At 43.8% G+C, this 22,157-nt stretch overlaps 1 protein-coding gene across 1 annotated transcript; it reads right to left on the reverse strand.

The window, feature by feature from the left end:
* Window positions 1-16,733: 16,733 nt before the first annotated feature.
* LOC309489983 (neogenin-like) lies at window positions 16,734-22,138 on the reverse strand (the record flags this gene model as incomplete). Its single annotated transcript, XM_082158938.1, has 5 exons — window positions 16,734-18,356; window positions 19,286-19,398; window positions 20,164-20,427; window positions 20,687-20,839; window positions 21,817-22,138. The coding sequence occupies 5 exons, from the start codon at window positions 22,136-22,138 to the stop codon at window positions 18,273-18,275; spliced, it is 936 nt and encodes a 311-aa protein (XP_082015064.1). The 3' UTR covers window positions 16,734-18,272.
* Window positions 22,139-22,157: the final 19 nt, after the last annotated feature.

A 22,157-nucleotide genomic window follows, 5' to 3' on the forward strand; every position in this document is an offset into this window, starting at 1 on the left:
TAGAAGACAGACGGGTTGCTCACGTCACATCTACGTCATCAAGCTCAGTGTGAGTCTGCGCAGTACGCTCAGCCATCAGGAAGTGAGAGCTTCTAATCGACTTCACTTTTCTCTGTTGAATCCAATACTGTGTCCATTTCTTTAACTGTCTATGGGTTTAGTTACTTCGTACATAGTATCAAGATATTTAATCTCAGGAGTATTTTTTTATATAAATGTGATTTTTTTATTCAAAATGCATCAGAGGTTAATTACAAAGTGTGTACAACAAAGTGAGTCACAATTTTAAATTTAAACAAATTAATTTACACAAAATATAAATTAAAAATGTATATCAATCTTTAAACAACTGAAAAGTGGAGTAAGTCTTAGTTTCTTGAATTAAACTGTATATTGATTAACCTCCTTAAGTTTAACTAACTATTAGCTCATTATCAGGTAAAATAAAGATGGAATCAGCATATGCAGTCACTAAATTACAGCCAGATATTTTAAAGGTTGTAGAGAGGCAAGACTAGACTCAAGAATGATTCAAAAATTTATATTTATTTATATGTCATTTTTGCAATAACAACACCAAAAAGACCTCCTTTTTCATCCGTTGCTGCACAGACAGAATGGCTGTAGGCTTCAACTCTGAGAGAGAGAGAGAGTGAGTGCGTGTCTAAAAGTGGACTGGAACGCATCCTTGATACAGCGCTGACGCCACGTGACTGTGACGTGTGCCATCGATTCGAGAGTAGCCGGAGATATGGATGGCCAAAAGGGCCAAAACATGTGAAACTGTCACACATGTTGGCCCTTTTGGCCTTCCACACGGAGAACTCAGCCAGTGCAGTTTCTCAAGAGCGGCTGCACGAGCTCTGATGATGACACAGCTGTTCCACGATTGGCCGGATTCACCGCATGACAACGATCACGTGCGTTTCGTGTTTATATTCGAACACCTTTAGTTCCTCTAAAGCTCACAAATCAGGTTTTTATAACAGTAAACACTCTTTTCATGTAGTTGTGATGTTATATTGTGTCATATTTATCAAATTAAAACTGATTAAAAAACGTAGACTCCACTTCATTGATAGTAGGCTTATGTTGAACTTTATTCTTGTTCAAACAGACGCTGTATGAAGCAGTACATAAAGTATTGAATGAAAATGTCTCTGAAACATCTGCATATTATTTGGCAAATATTATTTGCCATGTATTGCTTTCCTCATCCTCATTCTTGGACATTGTATAAGCGTAAATCTCTTAAAGCCCACGGACATTTCACCAACGGCTGGGTACAGAATTTATTTTCATTCCAACCGAAGGACTGCGACAACACAGTAGTAACAGCAAAGATAGGTTTGCTGTAATGATGATGATTGTTCAGAGACAAGAAGGATGTTACTTGTTACTCGTTCAAGTGTTTTCGCAATGAATGGTAGGAGAGAGATAGGTCCGTAATTCTCCGCAAGTGATGTGTTTAAAGGGCACCTATTATGCAAAATTCACTTTTACATGGTGTTTGTACATAAATTTGTACATAAGTTTGTACAAACAACGTGTGTTGGCAGTGTGTGTACACAACCACCTTATAATTATAAAAATCCACCCAGTGCTTTTTTTATAATCCCCATAAATCATAAGCACTGTCTCAGAACGAGCTGTTCTCAGATTCAGGGCAATGTGACATCACTTTGCACAGGCCCCTCCCACGACTGTTGATTGACACTGCAGTTTTAGCGTAGACCCGCCCTGAGTGAGCTGGACACAGAGTCCGCCATTGTTTCGACGCTTTAGCAGCTGTAGACAAGAATGTCTCCTAAGCGATTGAGGTGTGTTGTTGTTGGATGTAAGAATGAACATAGCAGTCTTCATTTACTCTTGTTGTTACTCGAGGATGGATCTGTACCAGCTGTTCGTGATCCAGCTTACAGTCTCCGGAGCGACAGGACTAACGTTACTGACCACGGCAGAAATGAAAGTGAAAGCGCGCACTTTATGACAGCTCATCCAGTCGTGGATATACAGTTTACCGGTTGATTAAGCACCCACTGAAAAGGTGTGTATATATTTGTTTACTGTTAGTTGTAACGAGTGTTTTGTGTACTTCTCTGTGTATGTTCCATGATAATGAAAGGGAGAGAGAGAGTTTTGGATAAGACTTTAATGCTCACATCTTATACTGTGATTATTTAGCTCTTACAGCGATTTTCTGGAGTAAAACTGACGCTTCATCTTTTGTGTGATGTACAATAAACTTAATTGAACTCATCAGTATATTTTGGTCATCATTCGGACGAGGTCTGCTACAGCAGGCTTGTATTAAAAGTGGATAAAAGCAGATGACAAATAAGTTATAACCATAATTAAACTAAACTATACCTGTTCTATCTCCATACAGCATATATTCTCTGGCTCTGTGGGCATTATTGTCTGAACACCACAACTGAGAGTTTCTGTTTTGATATTATCAGATGAGATTGTCCTGGCTCTAAGCGCGAGCTCGTGAGGCTCCGCCTTTAGGCCGGCAGCAGCAGTTAATTTGCATTTAAAGGGATACACACTAAAACTGCTCGTTTTTATGAGCCCCAAAAAATGACAATTTAAACATGCTGTAAAAAAATATCTGTTGGGTATTTTGAGCTAAAACTTCACATACATACTCTGGAGACATCAGAGACTTATTTTACATCTTGTGAAAAGGGTCATAATAGACGCCCTTTAATGTTGGTTTTTTAAGCAGTGGAGTTACCCGAGCCTGCTTGAATGCTGTAGGGGAAATGCCAGTATGGAGGGATGAGTTGGTGATGTGTGTGAGTGCTGGTAGAAGTGGCTTGTAGAAGGTGTGAGGGGATGGGGTCTAGAGGGCAGGTGGTAGGATGACTGAAGAGGAGAAGTTTGGATACTTCTTCATCGGTTAGCGGAGAGAAGGAGGAGAGAGGGTTATTGGCTGTGGGAAAGGTCGGTCTGGGTTCCTGTGTGTGTGGAGCTGAGAAATTACTGCTGATAGTTGTTGTTTTATTGGTGAAGAAGTTAGCAAAATCGTCAGCAGTTAAAGAGGAGGCGGGTGGTGGTGGAGGTGGACAGAGGAGAGAATTGAATGTCTTGAAGAGTGATCGTGTGTTAGAGTTGTTGATCTTGTGGAATTATGAAGAAATGAACATCAACAGAAAAGGAAGAGAGCAGAGATTGATACATACTCAGGTCAGATGTGTCTTTTGATTTGCGCCATTTCCTCTCCGCTGCCTTGAGTTCGGTCCGGTGTTCACGAAGAACCTCAGATAACTAGGGGTTAGAGGGACCAGCGCGTGCAGGCCTGGAGGAGAGAGTGCAGATATTGTCTAGAGAAGAGGTTAGAGTGGAGCATAAGGTATCCGTTGCAGTATTCACATCCAGAGATGAGAATTGTGAGGGTGAGGATAGAGAAGATTACACAGCAGAGGAAAGATGGGCGGGAGAAAGTGAGCGCAGGTTTCGTCTGAAAGTGACTGGTGGGGGGGTTGGTGGTGCAGGGGTAGAGAGTTGTAGATTGAAAGTAATGAGGAAATGATCTGAAACATGGAGAGGTCTCCCCAGAATGTTGTCTGTGATGCAGTTGCGTGTGTAAACCAGTGGTGATGAGCCGTTTGAGATCGAAAGAGGCTAGGAGAGAGATGAAGTCTGTTGCATACAGCCTCTCTAGATGAATGTTGAAATCACCCAAGACTACCAGTGGGGAGCCGTCCTCAGGGAAAGAGGACAGCAGCACATCCAGCTCCTCTACAAAGCTTCCCAGCTGACCCGGGGGGCGATATATGACTACAATATGGATCTTACTGGGAGTTGTAAGTGTAATAGCATGATATTCAAGTCAAGTCACCTTTATTTATATAGCGCTTTTTACAATACAGATTGTATCAAAGCAGCTTCACAGTGATAACATGAAAATAATACAACAGAGTTTGTTTCTAGAAGAAAATTTAATCATCGTCCACCCTAAATAAGGCAGATCAATAATATTGTTGAATATTGAATGTCCCCAACTAAGCAAGCCAAAAGCCAAGGCAACAGTGGCAAGGAACCAAAACTCCATCAGGTGACAGAATGGAGGAAAAAAACCTTGGGAGAACCCAGGCTCGGTCGGAGGCCAGTTCTCCTCTGGCCAACGAGCGAACAGTGTATGATTATGATCCAGGCAGCGTTACAGGTCAGAAGTCAGATTGGTCATGTTGATGAGCCCTTCACAGGGCTGATGAGGCTGGCACTTCAGGGATGCGTCATGTTTGGGTCCAGGTGCAGATCCACCATCTGATCTGGTCTGGATAAGGCCGGGGTCCACCTCACTTCAGTAAACGGAGAGACTGGTTGATACTTCAGTACTGCGTTGTCGTCGCGTCCAGGCGCAGGTCCTTCATCAGATCTGGATACGGCCTGGATCCGGCGGACTGTAGCTGTAGTTTGTTTATTAAGCGTGCAGGGCAACCACCCATTAGAGCATTACAATAATCTAGCCTTGAGGTCATGAACGCATGAACTAATTGTCCCGCATTTGTCAATGAGAGCATATGACGTAATTTAGATATATTTTTAAGATGGAAAAATGCGGTTTTACTGATACTAGACACGTGACTTTCAAATGAAAGACTGGTATCAAAGAGCACACCCAGGTTCCTAACCGACGACAAAGTCAGCTGGGAAAGTCTATCTATATTCGTCAAGGTGTGAAGAAATATAGAGCTGAGTATCATCGGCATAACAGTGAAAACTAATGCCATGCTTCCTAATGATATCTCCCAAGGGGAGCATGTACAGAGTGAACAGCAACGGTCCTAGTACTGAGCCTTGTGGTACGCCATACTGAACTTGTGATCGATAAATTGACTTGCTTAATTTAGTCCCAATTTGTAAGTCGCTTTGGACAAAAGCGTCTGCTAAATGACTAAATGTAAATGTAAATAAGACATTCATTCATAAATAAGACACTCTTCATTTACTGCTACAAACTGATAACGGTCAGATAAGTATGATTTAAACCATGCTAATGCAATTCCACTAATGCCAACATCATTTTCGAATCTGTTTAAAAGAATGTTGTGGTCGATAGTGTCAAATGCACCATTAAGATCGAGTAACACTAATAGAGAGATACAACCACGACCGGATGATAAGAGCAAATAATTTGTGACTCTAATGAGAGCTGTCTCAGTACTATGGTATGGTCTAAATCCTGATTGAAAATCCTAGCAGATATCATTTCTTTCTAAAAAGGAACATAGTTGAGAAGGTAATGCCTTTTCTAGTATCTTTGACAGAAAAGGTAGATTCGACATCGGCCTGAGATCTCAAGTTTTTTAACAAGCGGTTTAATGATAGCCATCTTAAAAGATGTTGGTACGGAGCAATCCTGCAGTAGCTTGTCATTAGGATACGTACCAACATAATTTGTTAAAGGACAAGTTCGGTATTTTACACTTAAAGCCCTGTTTACAGATCGTTTCTGATGAAATAGAACGGTAAAGATAAAAATTTGGACACATGCTGCTGTCCCGAGAATTTTAGATTTCTTTTGCTTCTCCCCCCCACCTACAGAATGGCTGCATATGGGCACTGGAACAATCCTTCCAAAAAACGCATTAAACTTTCGTTTACAAAGATGTGAAACTCACCGAGTGGTCAGGGGTGTCCACTGATATGCTCACACAAAAATCGCTGCAAAAGATGCTTTCCAACAGGTTTTATCGTAGTTTTTGTCAAACACACACAAAAAAAACCTTGGACAAAAACTACGATAAAACCTGTTGGAAAGCATCTTTTGCAGCGATTTTTGTGTGAGCATATCAGTGGACACCCCTGACCACTCGGTGAGTTTCACATCTTTGTAAACAAAAGTTTAATGCGTTTTTTGGAAGGATTGTTCCAGTGCCCATATGCAGCCATTCTGTAGGTGGGGGGGAGAAGCGAAAGAAACCTAAAATTCTCGGGACAGCAGCATGTGTCCAAATTTTAATCTTAACCGTTCTATTTCATCAGAAACGATCTGTAAACAGGGCTTTAAGTGTAAAATACCGAACTTGTCCTTTAATAACATCATTAACTGAACTACAGGTGAGTTTATAGAGCGATTGTTAACCAGTGTTTAACCAGTTTTTTTTTTTACTTTTATCCTTTTAAAAAGGTTAATCAGCTATGTGTGTGATGCTGCGTGTGACGTGTAACACAGACCCGCTGCGCTAAAACACTACGTTAAAAAACTCGAGGCCCAGAGAGAAGGAAATGAATAGTGCAATAAAGTCGTTATTTTTGGGGGGTTTTGCGCACAAAAAGTATTCTCGTCGCTTTATAAACTTAAGATTGAGCCACTGGAGTCACTTGGACTATATTAACGATGTCTTTTAATACATTTTCTGGGCCAGCAAGTTTTAGTGTCATAGAAGCCTATGGAGGAGTGAGACAGCTCTCAGATTTAATCAAAAATATCTTAATTTGTGTTCCGAAGATGAACGAAGGTCTTATGGGGTTGGAACAACATGAGGGTGAGTAATTACTGACAGAATTTTCATTTTTGGGTGAACTATCCCTTTAACCGCATTAACTGCAACAAAACACTTAGCCATTTTCATCAGTACATCACTTGTCACACTCAAGGAAATAAGACTCTTGACTTATGTTATGGATAAGTCAAGCACCTCACCACAACACCTAATTTGCATTTTTAGTATTAGCCTTAGGGTGAATATACACAACAGACAGAAACACTTGAGGAAATTCCCTTGGCAGGTAGTATGGTCTCACTGAAATTGTCAATCGCTCAATGTCCGGTAGGCAAACACTACGTGAACACACTCAAGGCTCAGAGAGAAGGAAATAAATAGTGGAATAAAGTCGTTATTTTTGTTTTTTTGGCGCACAAAAAGTATTCTCGTCGCTTTATAAACTTAAGATTGAGCCACTGGAGTCACTTGGACTATATTAACGATGTCTTTAATGCATTTTCTGGGCCAGCAAGTTATAATGTCTTAGAAGCCTATGGAGAAGTGAGACAGCTCTCAGATTTCATCAAAAATATCTTTATTTGTGTTCCGAAGATGAACGAAGATCTTACGGGGTTGAACAACATGAGGGTGAGTAACGTTAATTACTGACAGAATTTTCATTTTTGGGTGAACTAACCCTTTAACGTTAGCTGCTAACTGTTGTGGAAATGTAAATAGTGATGTGAGAAATGCACCAAAGCGACTGAGAAAAACTGTATTATATTTAGGGCTGTGACGGTGGCAATATTTTTTGTTTTACCACCGCAGTGGAAATGGACCAACCAAGCAATTCCGTCAAAGAAACAATAGGTTACTGTCGTAACCCCGGTTCTCTGAAACATCGAGTGGAGAGATCCACCTATGGGAAGGGCATCCGTACCTGACCTCTGCAGAAGCATCCAATTGCACCAAGTCTGGCTAGACAGACAGAAGCGCGCAGCCAATGCCAAGTAAGGCCACACCCCTTACCCAGGCATATATAACTTCTCTGCGGGCTGCTATTCCTCAGTAAGTATATTCGCTTCTCGTGCGGCAAGCGGGGCAACGCTGGTGGATCTCTCCACTCGATGTTTCAGAGAACCGGGGTTACGACAGTAACCTATTGTTCTCTTTCATCATCTCGTTTCGAGATCCACCTATGGGAGAGACATGGACAGCTCCCCGATTGCCCAATACACTCACAGTGAGGTTCTGAAGCCAGAGAAGGACGGTCACCTCAGAGAGGCGGTGCCTGACACGTCCCATACTCATGAACCTGCAAGGATGACTCCACACCTAACTGCTGTGGATAAGCAGGGCATGAAACATGCATGTGACACATACACGATAACCCCAGTACACCAACGCATATAATTACACCTATGAATGAATAAAAAATGCTTGGTGACAGGAATGAGCATGGCCAACCAGCCCATTCATTCCTTATTGGTTCTACCCAACGAGGTTACAGGAAAGGGTTAAGAAGACCCCACTCCTAAAACTGAATGTGCTACCGAGGTTCTGGTGACATCCAGCCGGTAGTAACGCACAAAGGTATGAGGAGATGCCCAACTAGCAGCGGAGCAGATGTCCTGCAGTGACACTCCCCTAAACAAGGCCCAAGAGGCGGCTAAGCCCCTTGTGGAATGCGCCCTGATGCCCCTAGGGGGCTGCACTCCCTTTGCTTCATAAGCCATAGTTATAGCGCCCACAAGCCAATGTGAGAGGCGTTGCTTTGATATGGGACTCCCTCTGTGCGGTGGGGCCCATGAAACAAATAGCTGGTCGCTCTTCCGGAAAGCACCGGTCCTAGTCACATATGTCTGTAAAGCACGGACTGGACACAGAGCATTCAGCCTCTGATCCTCCGAGGAGGCAAAGGGTGGAGGGTGAAAAGCGGACAGCTCCAACACCTCCGAAGTGAACGCAGGAAAGCACTTCGGCATGAAGGCCGGGTTAGGCTTAAGGGAAACCTTATCTCCACTGATGGAGAATTTAGTGCACGAGGGGTGAACCGAGAGTGCATGTAGCTCACTGACCCGTTTAGCAGATGCCAAAGCCAAGAGCAAAGCTGTCTTGAAGGACAGCAACTTAAGGGAAATACTCCCCAGAGGCTCAAAAGGATATTGAGACAGCGCTTCCAGCACCATGGAGAGGTCCCATTCCGGAACAGTTTTCCTGGTGACTGGCAGAGAGCGGCGCGCACCCTTCATAAATCTGCGGATTAGAGGGTGCTGCCCGACAGTAGAGCCCTCAAAACCCACATGACAAGCTGAAATAGCAGCTAGGTAGACCTTAATAGTGGAAAAAGACCTCCCTTTTTCCATAAGGCCTTGAAGGAAACACAAAATATCAGGCACAGAGCACTGATAAGATGTGAGACCACGCCCATCACACCACCCTTCGAAGACTTGCCACTTACAGCCATAAAGGGACCGTGTAGAAACGGCCCTAGCATTCTGAATAGTGGCAATGACACTCGGCGAGAGCCCCAGTGCATTTAGGTTCGTCCTCTCACGGGCCAGGCCCAGAGAGCGACCCTGTCCGGGTGGGGGTGGAAAATCTCCCCGTTGGCTTGGGACAATAGGTCCGTGCGAAGGGGAAGGCGCCACGGCTCGGCGTGTAACAGAGAAATTATCTCCGCCAGCCATGGAGCTTTGGGCCACCTGGGTGCTATCAGAATGAGAGACAGGCACTGCTCTCTCACCCTGGCCAGAGTAGGCATTATCAGGCACAGGGGAGGAAAAGCATACAGGAGCACTTTGGGCCATGGGTGGGCCAGTGCATCTATCCCGAGGGGCGCGTCCATGTCCCTTAGCGAGAAGAACATAGGACACTGGTAGTTTTCGCGCGAGGCGAATAGATCTACGGTCGCCCGTCCGAATCTCATCCATAGCATCTCCACTATCTGCGGGTGAAGACGCCAATCTCCGTAGATTGGGTTTCCCCTCAATAGAAGATCCGCACCTCTGTTCAGAATGCCCGGAACATGAGTTGCGCGTAACGACAGGAAAACTCGCCTGCTCCACATCAAAAGCTTGTAGGCTAGAGCGTGAAGTTTCGACGAGCGCATGCCGCCCTGACGGTTGATATAAGCCACGGCCGTGGTATTGTCGCACCGTACAAGAACGTGATGTCCCTGCAGGCGAGGCAGAAAATGATTCAGAGCTTTCCAGATGGTCAAAAGCTCTAAATAATTTATGTGTGCTGAACGCAGTCTGCTCGGCCACAGACCGTTCACCGTTCTGCCCTCCTGGGTGGCACCCCAGCCTGTTAAGGACGCATCCGTCGTCGCAACTTTCCGCATCGTAACCGCCCCCAGAGGGGTTCCCCGTGCGTAAAAGTCTTCGCTCTCCCAGTGACGCACTGCTGCCATGCAAGCGTGTGTCACTGTTACAAAGCGGCAAAGATCGCGAAGCGGGCTGAAATGTAGTGACAAAACCCATTTCATGAACGCTCGCATTCTCAGAAGTCCCAATGGCACAACTTGGATGGATGAAGCCATGAGACCCTGCAGCCTGAGGCATGTGCGATACTGTACTCTCGCCCCTTCTCTGAACTGAGACAGACAGTCCATCAGAGAGCGAACGCGTTCTTGGGAGAGACGCGCTCGCATGGAGACTGAGTTCAGCTCCAAGCCCAGGAAAATGACATTTTGACTGGGCGTAAGATTGCTCTTGCTCACATTCACTCTGAACCCGAGGGATGTGATGTGCGCGAGCACACGACCGGTGTCCTGCAACACCTTCTCCTTTGATTCGGCTATGATAAGCCAATCGTCTATGTACGTCAGAATTCTCAGCCCTGATATTCTCAGCGGTGCCAAGCCCGCCTCCACACACAGACAGAATGACCGGGGGCTTAGACTGAGCCCAAACGGAAGAACTGTAAATTCGTAACATATGCCTTGGAAGGCGAAACGAAGATATTTCCTGTGTGGGGGGTAGATGCTTATGTGAAAGAACGCATCTTTCAGATCGACTGATGTGAACCAGTCGTTCTGCTTTATAGCACGGGCGAGTGAGCCCTGTGTCAGCATTCTGAAATTGTATTTCCTCAAATGTTTGTTTAACACTCGCAGGTCCATGATAGGGCGGAGTGAGCCGCATTTCTTTGGGACTAGGAAATAACGGGAATAAAAACCCTGATTCATCAGATTGGGGGGCACCACCTGAATCGCTCCCTTGTTTAGGAGAGAGGATATCTCCTCTTTCAGAATGTGTGCGGCGTTTTCTTCTGTGTGAGAAAAGAGAACGCCGTTGAAAAGCGGGGGTTTCAATGTAAACTGCAGCCTGTAACCCTTGGTTACGGTACGCATCACCCACTCGGGAGCTGAAACGGTTTGCCAAGCTGCTTCGTGACTCGCGAGCGCCCCCGCCCGGGCCGGAGCGGAGCTGTGTGGACCTAGCTGGTTTATTAGTGATGCCATGGCGCCATCTAGTGGACACACTAGGGGCGGCATGCGTGGGTTCGGAGAAATTTCCGCTCTCTGCAATGAGATGAGATCTCTTTGCGGAGAGAGGGCTTCTCTCCGAAACGAATTCATTTGATTCGTATTTTTTTGTGTCTTGTGTTTTTTTTTGATTTTGTGCGAACACTGGGGCCGAAGCCTTTATAGACAGAGTGAGGGGAACAGAATGAGAGCGGTGTGGTGCCACTGTACTTAAACATTCCCTCACAACGCGTCCCCTGAACATGGGGGGAAAAAACACATTTCTTGAACACATAACCTGGGCAGTCTCGAGAGGCGGTGAGCTGACCCAGCCTCGGGAACCCCTGAGTCTTTTGGACGGAGGTCCTGAGCAAAGAGGGGAGTCCGAGGGGCTCGCGGCCCGTGAACATGGACTCAATGCCCCCATCCGGTGAACATCAGGCAGGCCGCTTTCGTTTCACGTCGGTGGGGGTGGGATTAGTTGGTCTCCCGGTCGCGGCCGCGGCGGGAGAGGATTTCCCCCAGTGCTTGTTAGTAGGCGCTGGGCTGTTGTGCCGTGGGGGGGGTTTGTTGCGGGGCCTTTCTTTGCCCTGACGAAACTGTCGTCCCGTGGCAGGTGGGTTAGGCAAACGCGCAGGGGGTGCCTGGCGTGGGGCCGCCTTCCGAGGAAGGCACAGCTTGAAAGCTTCATCCTCCTTTTTCTTATCGTCACATCTTTGTTGCATCAGTGCGACGGCGGGACCAAAGAGAGCCCGGCCGGGCTCTACCGGTGCACCCGCGATGCGCCGCTTCTCACTGTCAGGGAGTCCCGACAGGTTAAGCCAAAGCGCGCGCTCTCCCACCACGGAGAGCGCCATTGAGCGCCCGCAAGCTTGGACGGCCTGCCGGGCGTTACGGAGGACGAGATCGTTCACAGTAAGGATCTCCTTCCACAGCACTTCGGAAGGATTTCCCTTCTCTAGCTGTTGCCCTAATTCGTCCAGGATCTCCGCCTGGTAGGCGGGAGAGGAGACATTTAGGGCTCTGACGGCCAAAGCCGAGGACTTGTAAGCTGCCTGGTGAACGGAAGCAGCAAAACGGTCCATTTTGTTTGGCAAGACCGGCTTAGGGGGAGCGAGCAGCCCACCCTGAGCGGGGTTAAGGTGCCTGGCGATGGAAGGTTCAACAACGGGGGGGTCACCCATACCGTTAACTGCCATATCCTTGACTTCGAGTCCCGTGAGGCCGTGTTTAAAGTCGAGCGGGTCGCTCCAGTAGTGCCTCATGTGCTTTGCACACGCCGGGAGAATGGGGAAGAGTTGTCTCCTCGGGCCGGGAGGGGGTCCCAGCACTTTCCCATCATAAATATCTCTCTCCTGGTCGGTGGCACTCTGCGGTGCCGGCCAATCGATGTTGAGACGAGCGGCCGCTCGCTCACACACTTCCAGGAGGATGGTTTGAGGCAGCGCCGCGTGGGCGCTAGCCTGGGGAACACCAGAGGGCGGGATGGCCTCCTCGTCCTCTGAGACCCCGAGAATAGCCGCATCCTCCTCTTCCACCGAACCGGGCGGTTCGAGGGCGAGAGCGAGGTTACCCGCGAAGATGTCCTCTTCGGGGAAAGCGGGATTGGGCTGGTCAGCCCAAACAAGAGAGGTGGCGCCCCGGGAGGCCCCCGGTAGCGCGTCGTCGTCATCACCGTGTCCACCGTCCGAGTCAGACGGGCTGAGCTCGGAGCACTGAGTGACTGCCACCTTAAGACGGCGTTTTAGCAACTTCCTAGGCAGCATGAGACAAAAGGTGCAGTTCTCCGGGTTCTCCAGGGCTTCCTTAGCATGCTTGAGACCCAAGCAGACCACGCAGAACTCGTGGAGGTCCTTAGCGGCAATAAGTGCACCACACGCGGCCGGGCAGGCCCGTGATAGGTTGTCACCTAGAGAGGCGGTAGGCTTAGATAGCGACATACCGGAGAAGAAGTCGGAGAAATCCGTAGCTGGCAGTTTCAGTGGGCGGAGGAACGGTGAATAGCGAGAGCGTGGGCGGCTCCGATGCAAAAACAGCAGGATTGAAAAGACAACTGTCACGTCTGGCGGAGGCTGATCTAGCTGATATTTCCTCCTGAAGACACGAGGTGAGCAGTGAAAGGAACAACCGAGCTGTGAGACGCAGAGATCGCGAGAAGCGAATGTCAACTGAGGAATAGCAGCCCGCAGAGAAGTTATATATGCCTGGGTAAGGGGTGTGGCCTTACTTGGCATTGGCTGCGCGCTTCTGTCTGTCTAGCCAGACTTGGTGCAATTGGATGCTTCTGCAGAGGTCAGGTACGGATGCCCTTCCCATAGGTGGATCTCGAAACGAGATGATGAAAGAGAACAACACGCATTTGAATGCATGTAACGCATTGAAATAAATATCAGTAAATAATGGTAACATAAAGTAACATTTTTTATGGTAACGCAGTTAACGTTAGTCATAATTTTCGTTGACATTTCATTGAAAGCAATTTTCACTTAGTTAAGTTATTAGCAGCTAGTGACTTGATAAACATCCAGACCTTTTCTCGGTGGATCTCGTACATCTCGTCGCTCTCCTGCTCGCGTCTCAGCTGCGGTTCCAGAGGCTGGTTGGGATTGTGTATCGCGCTCATTTGAAGAATTATACAAGAGCTCGCTATAAAAATACCCTGCAAGTTTCAAAACTCAAACCTTCCTTGTTTACTGCAAAAGCTGTATTTACTGAAACCAAGGCAACGACAGGAGAGTTCTACAAAGTGGAGGCTCGTGACGTCACAGGGCAGCGAAAGACCGCCTTTGCAGAAGAAGATCAACCAATACGTTTTTTGTACTTTATCATACTGGGTTGATAATGAATATTCGAAAATTAAAAATAAAATCCGAATGAGGAAATGAAATTGCTTTTGAGCATTTGATTTATCATTTGTGCAGCCATTTTGAGAGTTTGACTTATTATTTAATATTTTGACCAGTTGATTTATAATTTGTGCAGCCATTTTGAGAGTTTGATTTATTATTTAATATTTTGACCAGTTGATTTATAATTTGTGCAGCCATTTTGAGAGTTTGACTTATTATTTAATATTTTGACCATTTGATTTATCATTTGAACAGTTGTTTTGAGACTTTGATTTATTATTTAATATTTTGACCATTTGATTTATCATTTGAACAGTTGTTTTGAGAGTGTGATTTATTATTTAATATTTTGACCATTTGATTTATCATTTGAACAGTTGTTTTGAGACTTTGATTTATTATTTGATCTTTTTAAGCATTTTAATTTTAATTATGTTAGGAAAAAAACGAGAAGCACCATACAATAAATGAGTATGGACTGAGTACTGGACCACTGTGTTTTAATGGAATCACCATCCTGGTAGCACATTTCCTGAACCAAACATTCCCAAACTTCTGGTGTTTTAAGGTAATTTCTGTCCTTCCAGATGCCTCTGTGTAATAAAGAGAGGCAGAGACGGTTCAGAGCCAGGATAAACACAGATGCAGAAGCTAGGGCTGAGTATCTTGGAAAAAAGAAAGCTAGGTATTATATTGATGACTCAGTGGAATGATAATGTATCAGTAACAAGCAAACTTGAAATATTAATCGAAATAGGTTTACACTCCTATAAACATTCCTATAAACTAAACGCGTAATACGCATGTGCACGCCGTCAGCGTTCTTACAGGTTCACGTTTTTAAAGTTTGGACAGAGAGAAGTTAAGGGTTTTCTGTTAGAACGGTGTCGTGTTAGCGGCCCCTAAGTTAATAACTAATGATCTTTGCAACGGAAGTGAATCAGTCAAAACTAACTTTAGCAATAACTTTATTCTAGAGCTGATGAAAAGCCAAAAACAATCTCTGTTACTATTATCACTGTAAAGCTGCTTTGGAACAATCTATATTGTTAAAAGCGCTGTATAAATGAACTTGACTAGACTCATTTGCAATAAGCCTTAGAGCCCTATCTTGTACCCAGCGCAATTGACTTTGTACACCGACGCATGTATCATTCCTATTTTGCACCCGACACACAGAGGACTTTTCCCTCCACAGTTGGTAAATTAGGGAATGAACTTGCGCTCCCGGAGGCGGTTCAGCGCAAAGAGGAGGCGTGTTCCGGCGCAAACGTTCCCTGGTGCTATTTTGCAGGTTTAGAAAACAATTGCGCCACTAACCGAAAAAACCTAGTTTAAAGTCAGTGGCGCGTTCAGATGATATTTTAAGGGCGCATGCTTGGCCATAATGTAGCGTGTGCACAACGCACGTGTGCACATTCCCTCGTGTTATAATATTTTCCTTGTAATCATGTGTGGTTTGCAAAAATGAGAACTGCTGCGTCTGTGTAAATGAGAGAAGCAAGTGTATACACTTGCTTCTCTCATTTACACAGACGCAGCAGTTCTCATGATGAGATGTTCGAGATCTCATCATGAGAATCCGCCGTTATAATAGCAATCCGCCATGGAACAAGCGCGCCTGCTCTTAAAGGGAATGTGAGATGTCGCTCTGATTGGTATATTTCACGTTACGCCCAAACCACACCTATGAGTAATGAAGCTACTTCAGACCAACCCATTTTAGATTTGCGTCGGGCGCAAGAGTAATTTATCCCGCCGGTATAATAGCAACACCGAGATCCGCCCACAAAGTTACTTGCGTTTCGTTAAAATAGGGTTTTGCGCTCGTGCACGGCTGCACGAGAAGTCGGAGCTGAAGAAGAAGCCAGCGTCTATCAACGAACAAGAGCAATTGAACATGGCTGAATCAATCCCCAAGAGGAGGAGGAGGAGGATTAGGGCGAGGGAATACCATCGTGTTTACTCCAAGACACGAATAGTTATCGGGAAGGCTTTTGAAAGGTGGAGAGAACTTAAAGAACTGAAAATGTTTAAATCGGACGCCAAGGTTACACTGTTTCTTCCGGACAGGTGAGTAGCTGCTAGTGCTGACTTCGCGTGCAGCCGTGCACGAGCGCGGAATATATCAAAAGAAATCGGCCGGTTAAAAAAAAGTTATATTCCAGCTTCATGCATTCTTTTTTTTATTAACACTTGAATGTGGGCGTTTCATTAAAAAAGCAAAATTTTGACCAAAAAGTGTATTTAAAAAAAAAATTGTCATACATGCATAAGCAATGCTTTCATTGCTTGTTTCTGTTGCTTTTTTGCATGTTTTGATCCAGATAGTCAGTAATCTTTCTAAAGATGTGTAATAGCGCCCCCTACTGTACAACAGTGAAAACATGGATTGCCGGAAAATTTTGTTAATGGTGGGGAAAGAGTTAATGTGATATTTATATCTAATAGTTCGTTAGCTAGCTAACACAATCTTATAATTTAGTGGTGACGAAAATTACTGAAATAGAATAAATCTTGTCAGGGAACCATATATCACTTTGGAACTCCATATATCTCTTTGTTTTTTGGACAAATTTGAGTAACTTGATTCACGTGGAACTGATGATCATGAATAAATCATTTAAATTCAATACACTTTGTTTCAGTGTGAGAAACAGCCATTTGACAATCCCATGCTCTTTGTTTTAACCAGCGGTGTCCCACAAGGCTTTGTACTGGGTCCGTTTTGATTTGGCCACAACTTACCTTTTATCCATCAACGATTTTTCAGAGCGTAAAATCAGAATTGATAAGTTGTGGAAAACAATGAGCTACTATAATTTGCAATAAATAATAATTATACATCCAATATTTCTCCATTGACCTCATCAAACCACAAATATAATATAAGCAATATGCTTTCCAGCAAAAAAAAACACAAATGCAAATATGGTCTTATATAATAATGTAACAAACTAAACAACAGTTAAATGTCTTTGAAACCAGCTGTTTACTTGTGACATCATTGTTACATAAAATAGGTTCATATTTCACATGGCATCAGCGATTCATTTCAAATCCAAAATATAAAAAGTGCAAATGACAGTTGACGGTACACCGGCCACACAACATGGTTCAGTGTCTTCTTTCCTTTTTTTTTTTTTTTTTTTTTAATCTTCCCCCGTTATTGTAAACACAAACAACAACTCATAATTCATAAGCAGACCTTGTTACAGCCACATTGACATTCATGACGTGAGAAACTGTACACGAGCAAGGCAGAGTTCTTCGCTGATATTTTCTTCCGCTCATTCTTTGGGAGAAGGGGTCGGCTAAACGGCACGGTGAAAACACAACGCAGAATATTTCATAACTTACATGGAAAATGTTTACAAAGCAATGTGTCGTCTTCATATAAAAACCAACCAAAACATGAATATATATAAAAAATTGTCCTTTTTGAGAGTGTACAAAGTATTCATGTAAGCAAACATTTGCAGTTCATTGTATATCTATATATATATATATATACCTCTCAAAGTACAAAAATCTGAGAGTCACTTGGCATAAAACTCCTTCATGATGAATCTCTAGGGCCCCAAAAACAGGCGTCAGGGTCCTGAGGAAGAGGAGCGTACATGAGGAACGAGCGTCTCACGTCTGAGGAGTTTCTGAAGCACCAAACATCACTGGATTCAGATTGAGTTGAGATGGTCATTCAGAGCATAAAGAGAGTAGAAAGTGGAAAATGCGGATGCATATTCAAGACTCTGATGCTACTAGCGTCCCAGAGCAGGAGACACTGAGATCTTCCAGAGATGATGGCATTAGATGAAGCATTTAAACATGATGTAAGACACTGAAATAAAGCCATGACACATTCATCCGAATTCATGAGCAAACAAAAACAACGGTTCGCAAATTATCTGTAAATTGTCCAATAACTGTTATAGTGTAAATTGCTGCATTCAATTCAAATGCAACAACTAACATGGTGTTATAGACAATTTATACAAGAATTGTTTTATGAACACAGATGTTCAACAAACGAGCATATTCATGATCCACATGTGTAAATCATTAATAAATTCATTGTGTAAATTGTTGCACTCATTTGAAAGTGACAATTTACATAGGAATGGTTTTACGCATAATTTCCATAAAGTTATTCTGGTTGCATTTCATGAGTGAAGCCCAATGTATGAGCATGTGAGGTTTTTGACCTTAAAAAAAAAAATCCTAAAATGGCTGTATACACAATGAAAACATACATAAACAGGCTAAAAATATGGAATACGTAAATACAATCCACCCCCCCCCCCCTTCCAAAAAACAAAAACATTAAAAGTATGTTTTCTGTGCAGAACGGCTCATTCGAGTTGAGAAAAATGGCATTGAGTTTTCATGGTTTTATAGATTTCTCTGGCAATATCCATGCAGGATGGAGGAAGATGAAGCGTTCAGTCAGTGTTCATTCAAATGTCCTGGTTGTTCCTGAGGACGAGGTTCAGCCGTGTGTGTTGAGGCGCTTCAGCCTGTAGTGATGGCGTTCAGATCCTTCATCAAACCCTCCAGGTGGGCCATTTCTTCTGAGAGCTCATCAGTCTCATACGTCTGAGAGAGAGAGAGAGAGAGCCATGCCAGACCAGCCAGGTTAGAGTTAGGATTGAGGGATGCAAGAAAACGGAGGGAGAAAGAACGACAAACCGGAGAAAGAACGACAAACCAAACAGAAAGAGGAAAAGCGAGAGGAGCACGAGGGAGGGAAACGGGTTTGGAGCAGCTGAGAAGCGAGAGAATAAAGCAAGACGCTACAGCGCAACCTATGACAAAACAAACAAAACGCATGCATTTCAGAAGCGCAACACAAATTAAAAAGGAAAAGAAAAACAGTGCATTTTTAAAATTAGGCACAGAAAGAGAAAACGATTCAAATTAATTCGGCCGGTGAGTAAAAAGATAAATGGGTAAAAAAAAAAAAAAGAGAAAAATAAATCAAATTAAACACAGATTCAAACTTTCTTAATAATAGGGTGTCAAGATCACACTTCACTCTAAAATTAAAAATAGAAAACAAGAAATTCAATTTTGTATAAAGAATATGCAGATATTTTATTCAATTTTTTATGAATTTTTTTATATAAATTAAATGAGCAAATACTTCAATGGACAACAAATATATTTCAGATACAAACTGAATAATAAATCAATTCAATACACTTTTTTTCAGTGTGGGAAACATTAGACTTAAGCCCCATGCTCTTTGTTTTAACCAGCGGTGTCCCACAGGGCTTTGTATTGGGCCCATTTTGATTTGAGATGTTTTACAGCACAAAATGAAAAAAAATTTAGGACTATTAAATATTAAACTAAAGAACAGTTTATTTGTCATGAAAATGATTTCACAATGGAAAAAAAGGCTTCATTTTCTATATGCAAAACCTAATATCTTACGTCCTTCTTTTGATTTTGGGGTGAAATGTGAACGAGACATGTTTGAGACAGGTTTCATAATGAAGCATTCACATGTCTCCAACACTCACCATGTCCAGCATCTTGCTGGTTTCTGATTGGTCAGGAGCATTCGGGACTGTTACTGCCATTGGGGCTCGAGCTCGATTTAGTGTCCCGATAGATGCAGTTTTCACGCCGGGCGCTGAAACACAGATAACAGCACATGCTATGAACTCTCCCACACATAAAGCAACCAACCACAGTAGTTTCTCTCAAAGGTACACTATGTAACTTTTGGTGCTCTAGTGGTTAATAAACAAAACTGCATGCATCTTGTGGAAGAACATTCATTAATTAGTCAGAGCTGCTTCTCTCTGTTTATGTACTGTATATGACGCATCACGCGGGTACTGGGATACCCGCCCGGTCTAAAATAGTCCCACTTATTATAGGCGTGCCGTAGTGAATCAGGATAAGACAAACATACGGTTTGGAGGATGGATTCATGATGTAAATCCACAAAGTTACATAAGGGGCTTTCGCACCGGGTAGTTCTACTAGGAACTAGCCACCAGGTTGGTTCCCCGAGAACTAATGGTTCCCATAGGAATGTTTTCCTGGTTGCATTCGCACCGCCAGTAGGAACTCTGAAGTGACATATGCCGGGCTTGTTGTTGTGACTTTTATTTTGACGCCAGCCAGAGTCAGTATTTCGTCCAATCAGCGAACACTAACGTCACTTTAGTTCCTATAGTACTGGTTTAGACCGACTCTGAAGTAGGAGATAAATTAGTTCCTCCAAAAGGAGTTCCTAGAAGTAAAATCGTTCCTAGTCCCTGCGGTGCGAACACGCCAAAATCCGAGAACTTCCGCCAATAGTTCTAGGAACTATGAAAAGGTTCGAAAGCCCCTATAGAGTAACCTTTAAGTTTTTAACATGTCAAAATGTATTAGCCAGGGAGCGCACCTGGCTGAGCCAGCAGAGGGGTGCTGGGTAAGGCCGTCTCATAGGTGGGCGGGTTATGGGCAGAAACCGTGAGCGCTGGCACAGCGAAGCTCTTGAGAGGGTGTGTGAGCGGGTGTGTGGGCCGGATGTGGGCCGTTGGTGGGTTTATACTGGGTGGATCTTCCTCTTTGATCAACGCCTCAGTCTTCTGGAGCTCAGCTGATGTGATGGGCTGACTGGGGGCAACCGGAGGTTCAGGTGCAGCCGGCTGGTTCCTCACAGACTCTATATACACACACACACACACACACACACACACACACACACACACACAGTGATGAAGAAATAAATCAATTAATACAATTATTCAGCTGTGTGTCTCACCTGCAGACGGAGACCTGTGTGAGTGTGTGTGTGTGTGTGTGTGTGTGTGTGTGTGTGTGGGGTGTCAGCTGTGTGTCTCACCTGCAGACGGAGACCTGTGTGAGTGTGTGTGTGTGTGTGTGTGTGTGTGTGTGTGTGGGGTGTCAGCTGTGTGTCTCACCTGCAGACGGAGACCTGTGTAAGTGTGTGTGTGGGGAGGCGGGCGCTCTCAGGCTGATCTGGTGATGAAGGTAACCGCGCGGCGGGAGGTGATAGTGATGATGATGGTGATGAAGATGATCGAGGGAATGAATGGGGTGAGCACTTATCACAGCTGAGAGAGGACACACACACACACACACACACACACAAACACACAAACACACAGAGTGAGATCAACATGACAACACATCTGCTACACACTTAGTGAGCTGGTTTTCAGACGACTACTAAGGCATTTTGATTTAGAGCGCTCTATTTAGTTGGTCATGTAAATAAATTGTTGTAGTTTTAATTTTAATACACTGAAATAATAGTTTTAAAAATCAAAAATAAGATTTAAGAAAAAATATATGAATATATTTTATTTTATAAAAGTAAAAATATATTAAATAGAAAAATAAAACGATTTAACTTTGTATTTATATTAGACTTTGTTTCAGTTAGTTTCATTTGTGCACAATTATATACATTTTGATATTTATCAATAAAATAAAATAAATATCAAAATAAATTAGGATACAAAAATAAATCTCATGAAAATAAAATATAGTTTAATAAAGTTAAAAAAAAAAAAAAAAATAATAATAATAATAATATTTCAATAGTGGTGTTAGGTGTTAGCATGTTGCTCTGATACTAATAAACATAATAAATAGAAAGCACACTATTTACTAAAATTATACTGATCTGTTAGATTAAATGAATTAGACATTTATAATAATTTATCTTGAATCATCTGCCATTGTAAATTGATTTATTTTTTTTAAGTGTATTGCATTCTGGAATTATTTTGACCAGGATGGATAATCTGCAATATGCAAATGAAGAGCTGATCACTGTAATCACTATTCCTAGAAGGAAACACACTCCGTATCTTTCGTCAGAGCACTATCATAGCGAAATATATCCTAAAAAGTGCCTAAAAAAGCTGTTTAAGACGTAAGCTCACTAGGTTTGAATCTAGTTATTATGACACAAGACGACATGAGAGAACGGCACACGGTTCATATAGTACCGTATGACAAGCACAAGACGGGTTGAGATGTTATGGGACGATCAGCGATGAGCCTTTGTGCTCTATGAACTCACGTTGGGGAGGCTGAGAGTCGAATGGCATCATGATTTTGGGTCTCACTCCCCTGCGAGAGGACACACTCTCCTCCAGCTCCTGGATCTGATGGCTGGGCTCCACCGGGTCCTGGGCGGCACGAGGGATGGGCGTCTCCGTCATGACCGGGTTGGGGTCGGGGGATTTGTCGATGGGTTTGAGCTCCAGACGCTCGTGATGGATCCAGAGATCAGGAGGTTTCAGGTCTTTAGACGAGCTCTTGTACTTGTGTGAGCCGGTGTTGGACTTACAGGCGGCACGCTTCCTGAAGACACAAATACAGCTGAACCTCTCCAGACGCATCTAACTGGTTTAAACCAAC

Source organism: Leuciscus leuciscus (genome assembly GCF_965113295.1).
Source record: "Leuciscus leuciscus genome assembly, chromosome: 25".
NCBI classification, from domain to species: Eukaryota; Metazoa; Chordata; class Actinopteri; order Cypriniformes; family Leuciscidae; genus Leuciscus; species Leuciscus leuciscus.